The sequence below is a fragment of the Chiloscyllium plagiosum genome, unplaced genomic scaffold (genome assembly GCF_037043375.1).
Source record: "Chiloscyllium plagiosum isolate Xiang-an unplaced genomic scaffold, Cpla_swu_hap1 HiC_scaffold_27, whole genome shotgun sequence".
Classification (NCBI taxonomy): Eukaryota; Metazoa; Chordata; class Chondrichthyes; order Orectolobiformes; family Hemiscylliidae; genus Chiloscyllium; species Chiloscyllium plagiosum.
Genome location: NW_028270165.1, coordinates 64,625,652 through 64,638,654, shown reverse-complemented (window position 1 = coordinate 64,638,654; position 13,003 = coordinate 64,625,652). Strand labels below are relative to the sequence as shown.

At 41.1% G+C, this 13,003-nt stretch overlaps 1 protein-coding gene across 1 annotated transcript in view; it reads right to left on the bottom strand.

Moving 5' to 3' along the window:
- The window catches only part of LOC122545632 (scavenger receptor cysteine-rich type 1 protein M130-like), a 78,883-nt gene that overhangs the window by 49,014 nt on the left and 16,866 nt on the right, over positions 1 to 13,003 (bottom strand). Inside the window, exons 4-8 of the mRNA XM_087975332.1 lie at positions 7,850 to 8,167; positions 2,547 to 2,864; positions 2,007 to 2,462; positions 1,855 to 1,896; positions 98 to 205 (exon numbers count right to left, since the gene is read on the bottom strand). Of these exons, the coding sequence (XP_087831458.1) occupies positions 98 to 205; positions 1,855 to 1,896; positions 2,007 to 2,462; positions 2,547 to 2,864; positions 7,850 to 8,167 (1,242 nt within the window). The remainder of the gene's footprint in view (positions 1 to 97; positions 206 to 1,854; positions 1,897 to 2,006; positions 2,463 to 2,546; positions 2,865 to 7,849; positions 8,168 to 13,003) is intronic.

Here is a 13,003-nt window from a genome sequence, read left to right as displayed (position 1 = left end):
AATCATGTTCATTCAGTCATTGATCATGGAAGACTGCAAATTAAATGGAAGCTATACTTATCCAGTCATGATTCACTATACAATAGGAAATATATACCTGGTCCATGTTTGTGATCCGTCCTCTTTCCAGGGGGAATATTCTCAATTTCTTCATAAATTCCTTGGTACAAACCAAGGCGTGAGCCTCTGCCACCAAGGTTAAGTTCTGTTGAATAAACAATAGACTGGTCAGCATTTGTAGCTGAACACTCGCAGAAACAAGGTGTTTATATCTGAAGAACCAGGGGAGAGAAGAACGAGTTCGCACAATGCTGTAGATTAGAATCTTCACACAACGTTAACTGATCGCTGAAGGGAGAACATATTGGAAAAACAAGTGAACAGGCCATGATTAATTTCCATGTCACATCAGTTACCGAACCTAGTATGTTAAACAGAAAGAGGGAGATGTTCTTGTTGGTATAAATTTGGGTATTTTGTTCTAATTTTGCTGATTCAAATATCTATTCAAGAAAATTCTCAGCTCGCAATGGTGCATGTGAGTGAAGATGTTGAGTGCAGAAAATGAAACTCTTTAATGCAATGAAAAAACGAAAATGCTAATAACCTATATTTTTTTAAAAAACTTGATACCATTAAGGAGATTACAAATTAATGTTCAACATACCGTGGTCCTAACAAACAAGATTGATAATAATGTTGTTAGAATTGGACTACTTTCATTAAACAATTGCATAATTATGACAATTAGTTAAAAACCAAAACGTGAGACGAATGAAATAAGGTGAACCTTGATGACATTGATCGTGATAGACTAAGTGCCTAGTTTTTCTGGCTATATGGAAAGGAAAATTAAGAGCATGTGAAAGGATAGAAAATGATTGTTATTAGTGTTGATTTTCATTGCTAACTCGTGGAAAATGGTCCCCAAGCAAACGCTTTTAAATTATTGTGCAAAGTATAGAAGTATCATTTGCTCAGTCAAGGGAAGCCAATTGTTGCCTAACTGGAAGTTCCCTTAAAAGGACCCTTAATCCTCTCAATGATCTTGGGTTGTGGTAGCAGCACCCAGACACTCAAGAACCATAAATAATAGTAACTAATGAAGAAATATTTAGAGGCAGTCTGCAAATAACTCAATGAAACGGAGAAATATTGCTGCCATCATTGACCTGCTCTGGAATGTCATGTATATGTTAACTGAAAGATAAGAAAGTGCAGTCATTATATTTCTTTCCCAATGATGACTGTAGCAACTCCACATTATACGTTAATTCAGTTTCTCTCCAAATATATTGATGCATACTTCACACAGTTCGAATATTCTTTTAACTGCTATTTACAGTTTTGATGCATTTATCTGAGTGTTTATTAAAACTTCGCGCTTCATTTGGCAAAGTCCCTCGAAGAAAACAGACAGCCAAGAAGTGCCGCACAATCGTGACCATCTCAGTCAAATGCTCGAAAAGTGCAATAAAAACCTACAGCCCCGAGAACGTATGCAACAGTGAAAGTGACACAGTGTTATCTCAGTTGGTAGATATGATGCTTACCTTTCATTTGCAATTTTCTTTGCATGACCACCAGTAATGCGATTAACTCACAGATTAACAAGACTCCCAAAGATGAACAGACGACAACAGGCATGGAAATAGACAGACTTTCCTGCCCTTAAAGGAGGGAGTACAAACGGGTTTAGCACAGTTAAGGTCTGCCATGGAAAATTGTAAATAATCATCATTAAGGAAACAATGACACTAGCTTCCAAATCGTGAAAATGCCAACAGCATCAATGTCACTTTTCAGGAAAGTAACGCGAACACAAATACTAATAATAATATCAGTCATAAATACCCGCAGGTGGAGGTAAAGGTGAGGCCGTCACCAACTCGGATCCTGTGGAACAGAAAGTACGAATAATTATGAAGGGCAATGTAACTTAGGAAATCAAATAGTTGCCCAGATTTTTAACATTAATGGCGCACGTCAGTCAGCATCAATCTTACCAGAACACTTTACACTGGCAATTTCCTTGTGGTTACACTTGCTTTTAGCTGGAGCTGCGGAGAGACAGTCCAACAGAGAGAATTCTCTTCCCTTACACTTCACATCATTCTGCCAGATAACATCTTTCTCCTGGGAGAGAGCGGCCTCATCTCGGGCTGATAGAGCGAAGCCACATCCCAGCTCTCTGCAGACAACATTAGCATCAGTTATATCCCAGGAATTGCCACACAACGTTCCCCAGCGTTTATCGCACATGATTTCCACTCTTCCAGAACAGTTGCTGCTTCCTCCATGCAAGTGCACACTGTCTTGCGTATCTGTGGTACAGAACTGATTATTATTGAATGCAGTACAAAGCAGAATCTCCAAGAATTCGCACATAGAGAAAGAAGACGCACCTAATTGTTGATGGCAGTAAGTTGAACTGAGGGTCTGCTCCTTTGTCACATTGCTCTCTGTTGGAAGGAGAAAGATGCTCAGTCTATTGGAAATTCATGTTTGAAATGACACCCGAACATTGAGAAGGCTTGTCATGTTACCTGAACAAACTACACCAGCATCTTCCCGGTGTTGACAGTCGTATTGACCCCACGGATCTGTGTGACATTGCCACAGTGTCGACTCGTGTGACAGACACTCCATCTCATCGAGCCAAATAGTTCCCGTTCCTGCTCCGAATGATTGAGCGTCGTATTCAACATTCTGGAACTCACCACAGTGAAGCTGTTTACAAATCACTTTGGCAACGTGTGGATCCAATGTGTCTGAACACACTGTTCCCCAGGTCCCATTGTAGAACACCTCTACTCTTCCCTCACAGCGATGCTTTCCATTCACCAGCCGCAGCTCCTTGTGTTCTGTTCAAACAATAACAGATATCCAGATTGTTAGATTGTTCATATCGCTGGTGTGTCCTGTGATTGCCGAAACGAGCAGGATGCATGATATGAACAAAGGGAATTGCTGGAGAAACTCAACAGAATCTGTGAAGAGAGAAAGCACAGACAAATCTTCAGGTCCAGTGACGCGTATTCTGAATTGAGGAAGTGTCACTGGACATGAAACGTTGTCTCTTTGTCTCGACGGATGCTGCCAGACATATGAGTTTTTCCAGAAATTTTCCTTTTTTGTTTTAGATTCGCTGCATCCGCGGATCGTTGTGTTCAGTTTTCTTCATGACACATATTGCAATGAAAAAAGGAGTGAGCCAAATGTGTATCGTGCATGGAGTTTAGAAGGACTTGACCAAGGCACTACTAGAATCTGGCGAACTGTTTGAGAACCCGAAATGGTCGAGAAGCAGAAACTGACAGAAAACAGAAAGCCTGTGTTAAAAGTAAATTGTCCACTTTGCAGAAGTGACGGTCCACTGGAACTGGTTCTGATATCATGGCTGTTCAATTATATACATATATATAGATATATATGCAATCAATTTTAATTTTGTATCACCAGGGAAGTTTCAAACTGCTCAGTTGGAAGCAAATTACGGAATATTTTTACTGTTCTGAAAAATCATGAAAAACGCAAGTGCACAGTAATAAACAGGCAGTACAGGTCAGATACAATTGTACAGGAGCTGTGTCTGATACAGTGAAGTCTGCTCGGAAACATAAAGAAAAAAAACTCCCTTCATTTTCGAGTCACAAATAGTTCGATAGACACACGAACAGGTCTCATATTTCTGGTGGCCCGATACAAAAGTAAAGATCATAAATTTGGAATTAAGTTTTAGTAAACCCTTTATGACAATCAGGACAATATTGGCATCCACTTGGAGTAGTGACAACAGATCAAAAATGACACTTTTCATGACAAACGCGTCTTGTATCAATAGAAGGTGAAAAAAACTGACAGAAAAGCAAGTTAGATTAGAGAAACGAATTGTTCTTTCACTTTTTGTGTACATGTAAGTGTCAGAGATCGTTTCTTTAAATTACTGCCGCTGCTCTACATTCCTTCGAATTCAGTGAACATACGTCAGCATGACGTCTCACTTACAACATTCGAGCAAAGTAAGAGCATTAAAGAATGGCCTCACCCGAGCACATAATTCTCACATCCTCTTTATGAGAACAGTCGTCTTGGTGACCCAATGGTACTGAAGGACATTCCCAGAGAAATGATTCGTTTCCAAAACACTTCACATCTTTCCACCAAATGTGGCCTGAGCCCGGTCCAGAGGAGGAAGGGGGTGTCATATCCAGTGCTTTTCCACAACCCAGTTGTTTACAAACGACTTCAGCGTCTACCACATCCCATGAATCATCACAAACTGAGCCCCATATTCCATTGTAGTAAATCTCCACTCGACCAGCACAAGGGCTTCCACCATCTGACAGCCTTACCTGAAAGTGCTCCGTGAAACAATTACACATTCAATGCACATTCCCTTCATCACTCAGGGCAACATAGTATATAGATACAGGAAAGAGCGTTTTAAATGTTATCACGAGAAGTACTTATTGTGCTTAAACATAATTTCTTACAAAACTGTTAGATCAAGTGTAACCTTTTAGCAAGAATGTACAGCACATGAATGTTTCAAAATATCTTATTGCACCTGGTACTGCCAGGTTCAGTTTCCCTTTCTATATTGAATATTCTGTGAAATATTTTGCAAACAGTTGCATTTGTGCTTTCTCTTCCTGCCACTCCGTTTATGTCTGTCCATGCGTTACTTTGTCTAATGCTCACCCTATTTTATAGTGCACATAACTGTACGTTCGTCCAATATAAATACCGTCTCAGCTTTCATTCATCAGCGCACATGAGAACTGAAAGACAACATATATATTAGCATGACAGCAATAGCACTTTGAGTAGTTGTAAAAGTGTAAATACTGAAAGGGGACGAAAAGTCATTTCAGGTTATTATCACGTGTACTTAAATACAAAGGTCCAGAACTAATTCACAGAATCACAGATTTAAGAAGTCTTCAGCACAGAGAAAGAACCTTCGGCCCACCCATTCTGCTTCTGTCAAAAACAAGCTCCTAAATATTTTATGCTCATTTCCCAGCACTTGGGTTCGTCCTTAACTCCTTCGCATCACAAGTGCACATCTAAATATATCTTAGATTTCACTAACGTTTCTGCCTCTACCAAACTTACAAGCAGTGAGTTCCAGACTACTCCGCTGCCCCAAGTGGATGAAAATGAGTATCCTCAGGTCCCTCTGAACCTTCTGTCCATCACCTTAACTCTATGCCACATGGTAAGCAATTGCATAACATAGGGGAAAGATTTCTTGTTGCTTATTATACACCTCAATCCCGCCCATACTCAGTCGCCTCTGTTCAAAGGAAATGAATCCTAATCTGGCCAAGTTGTCTTCATAGCTAAATGTTGTTCATCTCAAGAAAATCTCTCATCCGTTTCCCCCTGCATTGTCTCCATTACTGTCAAATCCATCCTCTGATGTGGATTCCTTAACTGCACACAGTTTTCTGCTCTGGTCTAAATCATGCTTCTTGCAGTTTGAGAATAAACTTTTTCGCCTTAAAACACTGTCTTCAGCTTCTAACGAACCATTTTATGATCTTTATAGAGGAAAAGTGAAGCTTCCATCAGGTCAACAGCATAACAGCTATTTGTAAGTTATTCTGCACAATGGAATTTTTGACAACTTGTGCGCTGGACCTGACACGAGAGGAGACCTTCCCTGAGCTCACTGCTTGCAAACTGCTTTTCTGATTGATGGCAAGTCACACAGTTGCTTATATCTACCGCACAGCAGTCCCCTAACTTTAGTTCCAATGCTGTTGCAATGTCCCCGGTTGTAATTCGAGATGAGTACTTAACACACAATCACCAAGAAGCCATTGCCTCGACATTGCAATGATCATGAAAGCGTTCCTTCAGGGTCTCATCACCATCCCGAGCTACATAACGCACAACGACTCCCAAAATATTATATAATTGCAGTGCGGCGACTTCGCATGTGAAACATCTCAAGACACTTGTTTTGGATGGAATACGTCTCTCGTGCATTATCTGCAAAATTCAAACTGCGCTTTCAGTCTCTGCAATGCTGCACGAGATCAGAAGATTCTCAGAGAAGATAAAAAGCTCTACTAATTGAAAGAAAAGCGATCATTTCAAGTAATGGAGTCCTAGACATATCCAGGACAAAAACAAATCCTTCAGTCCAACTCCTCCATATCAATCATATATTCTAAATTAATCCACTCCCATTTAACAACATTCCGCGCACATATCTCTAAACGTTTTCTATTTATTCACAAATCCAGATGCCTTTTAAATGTTGTAACCGTACTATCCTCCAACACCTCACTGTCAAGATATTTCATACGTACAGCCTCTTTTGTGACAAACATTGTCCCTCAGTTCCATTAGAAATCTTTTCCTCTTACTTGTAACCTCTGCCCTCCAGATTCGGATTTCACTATCCTGGGGACAATGCCTTGTCTATTCACCTTATGCATGCTCCTCCTGATATAATAAACTTCTGTCAGGTCTCCCTTCAGCCTCCGACCATCCAGGGAAAAACGCCCAGTCTGTTTATCTTCTCCATATAAGTCAATCCTTCCAACTCTGCTAACATCACTGCAATTTTTTTCTGAATCCTTTCAAGTTTACCAGCATTGTTCTTCTAAAAGGGTGGCCAGAATGATACACATAATTCCAAAAGTGGCCAACCAATGTACAGCCACAGCATGACTTTCGAATTCTTGTATTCAGTGGCACGGATCAATGAATGTAAGAGTACCAATCACCTTCTTCACTGCACTGTCTCTCCATGCCTCCATTTTCAATGCACTTAGAGTCTGCACACCGAGGTCTCATTGTTTGGCAACAATCCCCAGGACCTTACCATTAAAAGTATAAATCCTCCTCGGATTTTACTTATAAAAAGCCTCACCTCATATTTATTTAAATTAAACTCCAATTCCATTCCTCGGCATTTTTGCCTGTCTGAACAATATCTGTTTATAATTATTCTCATCAAAATTTCAAATCGCAACGCCAACGTCACTCTCACAAAATTAGAAATTGCTGGTGAAATGCAGGAGGTTTACTGGCCTCTTTGGGAAGTGGTGTTAGCATTTCAAGTCGAGTGACTCTTTATCTGAACTAACGCATTCTTTGTGCACGTGTGTCAACTTTACTTTTGGGTTAAGAAACTGTAATTAGATTAGATTACTTAGAATGTGGAAACAGGCCCTTTGGCCCAACAAGTCCACAACGACCCTCCGAAGAGCAACCCACACAGACCCATTCCACTACATTTAACCCTTCACCTAACACGACAAGCAATTTAACATTGCCAATTCACCTATACTGCACATCTTTGGACGGTGAGAGGAAACCGGAGCACCCAGAGTGAACTAACGCAGAAACGGGGAGAATGTGCAAACCACTCAGACAGTTCCCTGAGGCGGGAATTGAACCCGGGTTTCTGGTACTGTGAGCAGTAGTGCTTATCACTGTGCCAGCCTGCCGCCCCTTAAGACTAGATTAAATTCCCGACATTGTGGAAAGTGGCCCTTTGGACCAACCAGTCCACACCGACCCTCTGAAATTTAACCCACCCAGACCCATTTTCCTCGGACTAATGCAAATGACAATCTGCGGAATTTAGCATAGCCAATTCACCTGACCTGCCACGTAATGCTTGTATCTGACACAAAAATGGTGTTAATTTCTCATATTCATCCATCTGCACCCGCCGCCCACCTCAGGTCTGCTGATATCCGAGCGATGAATAAATGGTTCGAGTGACACTGACAAGCCAGTGGTGTACATTCTCAATTTACTCAGCAGATGAATATTTGGCTTGATATATCTGAGCTGGTTTAAATGTGAAGAGTCTACTTACCTGAACAGAGGACCCCTACGCTACTGCCTTCGATGTCAGACGAATTCAATGTGTTGGAGATCCTGCAGTCCTGGAGCTGTGATTCATGTCCATGACATTGGACAACATGTACCCACGAACCACCATCACTCTCCCCGTACTTTGAAGAATTATATATTTCTGAGGCATAACCGCATCCCAGCTGTCTGCAGACAACGTTGGCATCATTCTGATCCCACACGGTGTCATGCACTCCGCCCCAGCTTCCATGAGAGTAAACTTCAACTCGGCCATCACAGCGGCTTTCTCCATTCACTAGTCTTAGCGCCCAATTTTCATCTGCAAAATAAGAGTTACTGAGAACAGCGATTGAAATGAACACAGATATTCGAGAACTGACAATCACAGGAAAATGTATGATTTGCAATCATAAAGGTATTTTGTCCATTTACTTTTTCAAATACTTTCATCATGTCATCACATTTCTTCTGTCAACAAAATTGAGAGGGGCGTGGAAATAAAAGTGCTGCTACTCTGGCATTCGTTTGAAAATAAAGTCTCGTCTTTAGCTCGCGACCACATCCATTCAGGCCGACTGTCAGTCTGCAGATGCTACTCGTAGGCTTTGACCATTTATATGTTGCCACTACTCTCATGGTTGAGGGCAGAGCATGTTGCACTGAGCAAATGACCCGCAACATGACTGAGACAACGGTCAAGAATATAATGGAAATTTAGGAACAAGTCTGTTTGAGAATTATGACATTCAAAACACTTGTGAAAATTTGGGATAGCTCCTAAATTTTAAAACGTGATGCTGTCACTCACTAACGTAACTGCCAATATTCTCCATTATCTTTTGAAAACTGTCTCCACGTTATTGCTACGTCAAAACCTTTTATAAGAAGGTATGAATACATCTGATTTCTGCGGAGCCATTTGTGTAGATCCTGATATTCCCTGCCAGGAGTTGAGGGCAGAATGTCATGTCATAAAAATGTTGTCAGGAGTAATTCAGATGCTTTATGCATTCTCTGGGGAATGTTGGAAAATATATGCTCTGGAATTGGAGCCCAGTTTCAGCTCGTGAACAGGGAAACTATGAAGAAATATTGAAACCAAAACTCATGAAGCTCCTAATGTTTGTCAGGAAATCAAATCTGGTTTCCACATTTGATCTGCCCGACAAGGTCTTCAGGCTCATAAAAGAGTGACAAAATCATAACTAAAGGCCTGTAAAACCAACTTAGTTAAAATGAAATCAGGCATCAGCACAAATCCTTGCCTCACCAGTTACATCTCCGTTCCCTGAAAGACTAAGTATCACAATAATTATTGTTTAAATGTTCGTGGAATATTCCAAATCTGAAACAGTACAGAGAGTTTAGAAGCACGAACACAATTAGTAACCCAGGCAGAATGGATGCATTTTTGGAGAGACAGTGGATTGACATTTGAAGAATGCGGCAGTTATATGCAAAGATTTAGGAAATTAATTATCATCTTGGATGGCATTCAGAATTTTTTAAAAAAACATAATGTACATTTAATACAAATAAACTTCCGAAAACTCAAGTGTTGCATCTCAGAACATCATTGTGCCAAATCAAACATGGCCTCTTGATTTGCAAAGTGGAGATAGAAATTAAGACCTGGTGGTGCTGAGAGTGCCCGAAATTCCAGAATAGCAGCTGGTAAAGATCAAACTGAGTTAATAGTCTGGAACGGAAAGTTAGTCTTAGCGATGGTGACAGTCAAACGATCATCAATTCTCCTAACAACTCATCTGGCTAATACTTTTCCTTATGGAAGGACATCTGCCCCGGTCTAACCTTTTCTGACTGACATATGACTGCGGATTATTAACCATATAGTTGAAAGGTAATGACTTCCTGAAGTGAAATAGTGCACCAGTTAAACGGAGATTAGTCACAAAAGGCCAACAGGCCGTGGGCTCACCAATGACATTCCATTAAGGTATAAATAAAATAATTCCAAACTTTAAGTACACAAAAACACTGTTTCGCAAAAGAGCAATTGCTATAAAGGACACACCCGAGCAGATGACATTGGCCATATTTCCATGTAAACAGTTGAAGCTTTCCCCATGTGAAACTGGACAATTCCACAATCGTCGCTCGTTTCCGTGGCATTCATAGTTTTCCTTCCACACTGGTCGGGCTCCCCTCCCAAATCGAGCATCTCTCGGGATCGACTTTACAGTCCCGCAAAAAAGCTGCTCACAGACCACATTGGCGTCTTGTAAGCCAAAGTAAACACCGCACAGCGTTCCCCACTGCTCTCCATGCAGGACCTCCACTCGCCCAGAGCACCTGTTCTCCCCACCAACCAATCGGGGACCATTGTTTCCTGTTTTGGATCAAATAAACAAACAAACGTTTGCAAATATCCACGCACTTGTTCGAGATTCAAAAGAGAAAATAAATCGAATCTCATCCTCCATTGCCCAATACAACACATGACAGTTACAATGTCTTTAAAATAATGACGATTATTTGATGAAACTCTTTCCACTATTCACATTTAAAGGGTATTCCCAAGATAGTGATTATGATCATTTACCTCAGTCCTGGAAACCCTATGAAACGAGGGTGTAAAGGTTGACTTGATGCAGTCCATAGTTTGATAACAGCAGTGTACTTTTGGTCCCGATTGCTCGTGTAGGTTAGATTGACTTTTGCAATCATGCAGTAATGCTTAACTCAATTTACTGATGAATACGTGGCTGCATTCTTGTTAGAGAGATGTGGTTGTTGGTGATTTAACCTGATGGTCACTATTCATCAGCCGAGGGTTGAGCTCAGAAGGTGAGGACCATCATGGCAACTTCAGATTGTGGGGTAATGAACCAACGCTGATGGCATTACCTTATATCAAAGACCAGTCATTCAGCCCACTGAGGTAGCCGATTCCATCAGGGTGTTACAATACAGTGCAGCTAACGAGGCGAATGTATTAAATAATTATTTTTGAAGGCAATTTCTGAAACATGGGCAGCAAATGAGTTTACAAGTTTGAGGCAATTGAGATAATTATAATGTTAAAGGTTTTTTTGTACTTTAAGATTGAACCCGGGTCTCTGGCGCTGCGAGGCAGCAGTGCTAACCACTGTGCACAGTGGTTAGCACTGTTGCCTCACAGCGCCAGAGACCCGGGTTCAATTCCCGCCTCAGGCGACTGACTGTGTGGAGTTTGCACATTCTCCCCGTGTCTGCGTGGGTTTCCTCCTGGTGCTCCGGTTTCCTCCCACAGTCCAAAGATGTGCAGGGTCAGGTGAATTGGCCATGCTAAATTGCCTGTAGTGTTGGGTAAGGGGTAAATGTAGGGGTATGGGTGGGTAGCGCTTCGGCGGGTCGGTGTGGACTTGGTGGGCCGAAGGGCCTGTTTCCACATTGTAATGTAATCTAATCTAATCAAGATGTTGAGCGTCCAGGTGACCAAATCATGACCAGTGCATCAGATGCTGGCTGCAATATGCATGTTTCAAAAATATTAACCTTTATTCTCCCATCGAACCTACAGTAATGAAATCAATTATAACCTGTGAAAGTGTACCGTTTGGTAGAATGTGACATGGACTTCCCCGAATTTGCATTGAGATGCAGAGTAACACTTCATAATTAGCCCCTGGTACCATGCATCAATGTTTTCAAACCATTATTCATGACATCTCCCAATTTCATTAGAGCATGCAAAGAGAGCAGAACAGACAAGTAAGTGACAGATGAAACTTTAAGCAAAGAAGTTTGAGGCTGTATATTTTGGCAGCCTGGAAAATGACGTACAACGTGCATTTCGATGTTTTCACCTTTTCCCTCTTCATGTTGTGAATAAGTGCACTTTGACAGAAGTGCTGGAGCTTCAAAAGCTGAGATACATCAAGTTGACAGAATACTTGGTAGAGTAGTCAGCAATGCAACTTAAATTTAAATTTAAGAATAGAAGAATTTAAGGCAGAAAGAGAGAAATAATTCCTTTGCGTTTGGGAAGATGGGAAAACATTGTTTATAATTATGTGGAACACATAATTCACAAAGTGTGCCCTGGCTCTTGAAGAGATGCATGCTCGACTAATGCGTATTAGTCATGTTATGGATTGTATTGAAGCAATGGAGCTGGAACTGATAAAGCTGTACGAAAATATTACTTGATGAACAAAGCAGCAAACGAAAGAATTTACTGGACCTGCCAATTGATCATCGAAAGAGAAACGATTTGGGACAACAGGTGCACAGTATTGCATATTGGAATGTAATGAATCAGACTGTTGACAAAGTGCATATTCCATGCAAAATACAACGTATTACGAAGGCAAGATAAATTTACAGCAACGTGAAAGTGAAGAGATTGGGAAGGGACAATTAAGTAAGGGACAGAACGGTGAATAAATTACCATGATAATATCTATCAGCCAACGAGTGTTTGTGAGCTGGAACCTTTTGCTGAAAAGGTTGTTGGCAAGTGATATCTTCAATGATGCCATCCAGTCTGTTAGCATTGTTAAAAAATACTGACCCGATTATGGGTCACGGAGATTCAGAAAATAAACAATTGTCTTGTCATCACTTTAATTGTCTGAAGTTCACGTCAATGTATCTGTTTCGACCAACGATTCATATTATCCTACATGAGTGACGTTTAGTCAACGTCAACACTAAAGTGTATTGACTGTGGACAGTTGAAGAAATGTCTTTCCCAACCCAAGCACAAATGTTTTAAAACGTTTGGATTTCGAATAATTTCGTGCATATTTTACCTCATCACTCTTGTGCCACGGAACATGAGAATCTTGAGGATTAGTTGAGTCAGGAATGCCAGCGACATTACTCTTACACACATTAAGCGGAAATGTGTCATTTTCTTTAGGTAAGCTTGTACTCACCTGAACATATCAGGGTGACATTGTTGTGTCCAGTGCAATCCTGGTGCGTGGTTGAAGACCGAGGGCACGTCCCCAGCTGAGTCTCATTGCCCGTACATTTAAACACCTCAGTAGCCGTGAGAACAGCACTGCCTCCAGAATGCATCGAGCTTGAAACAGACACTGCGACTCCACAACGAAGCTGCGCACAGGCAACATTGGCGGTTTTCAAATCCCATTCAAGCCCACACATTGTTTTCCAGGTGTCACCGAACTGGACCTCCAGTCTGCCA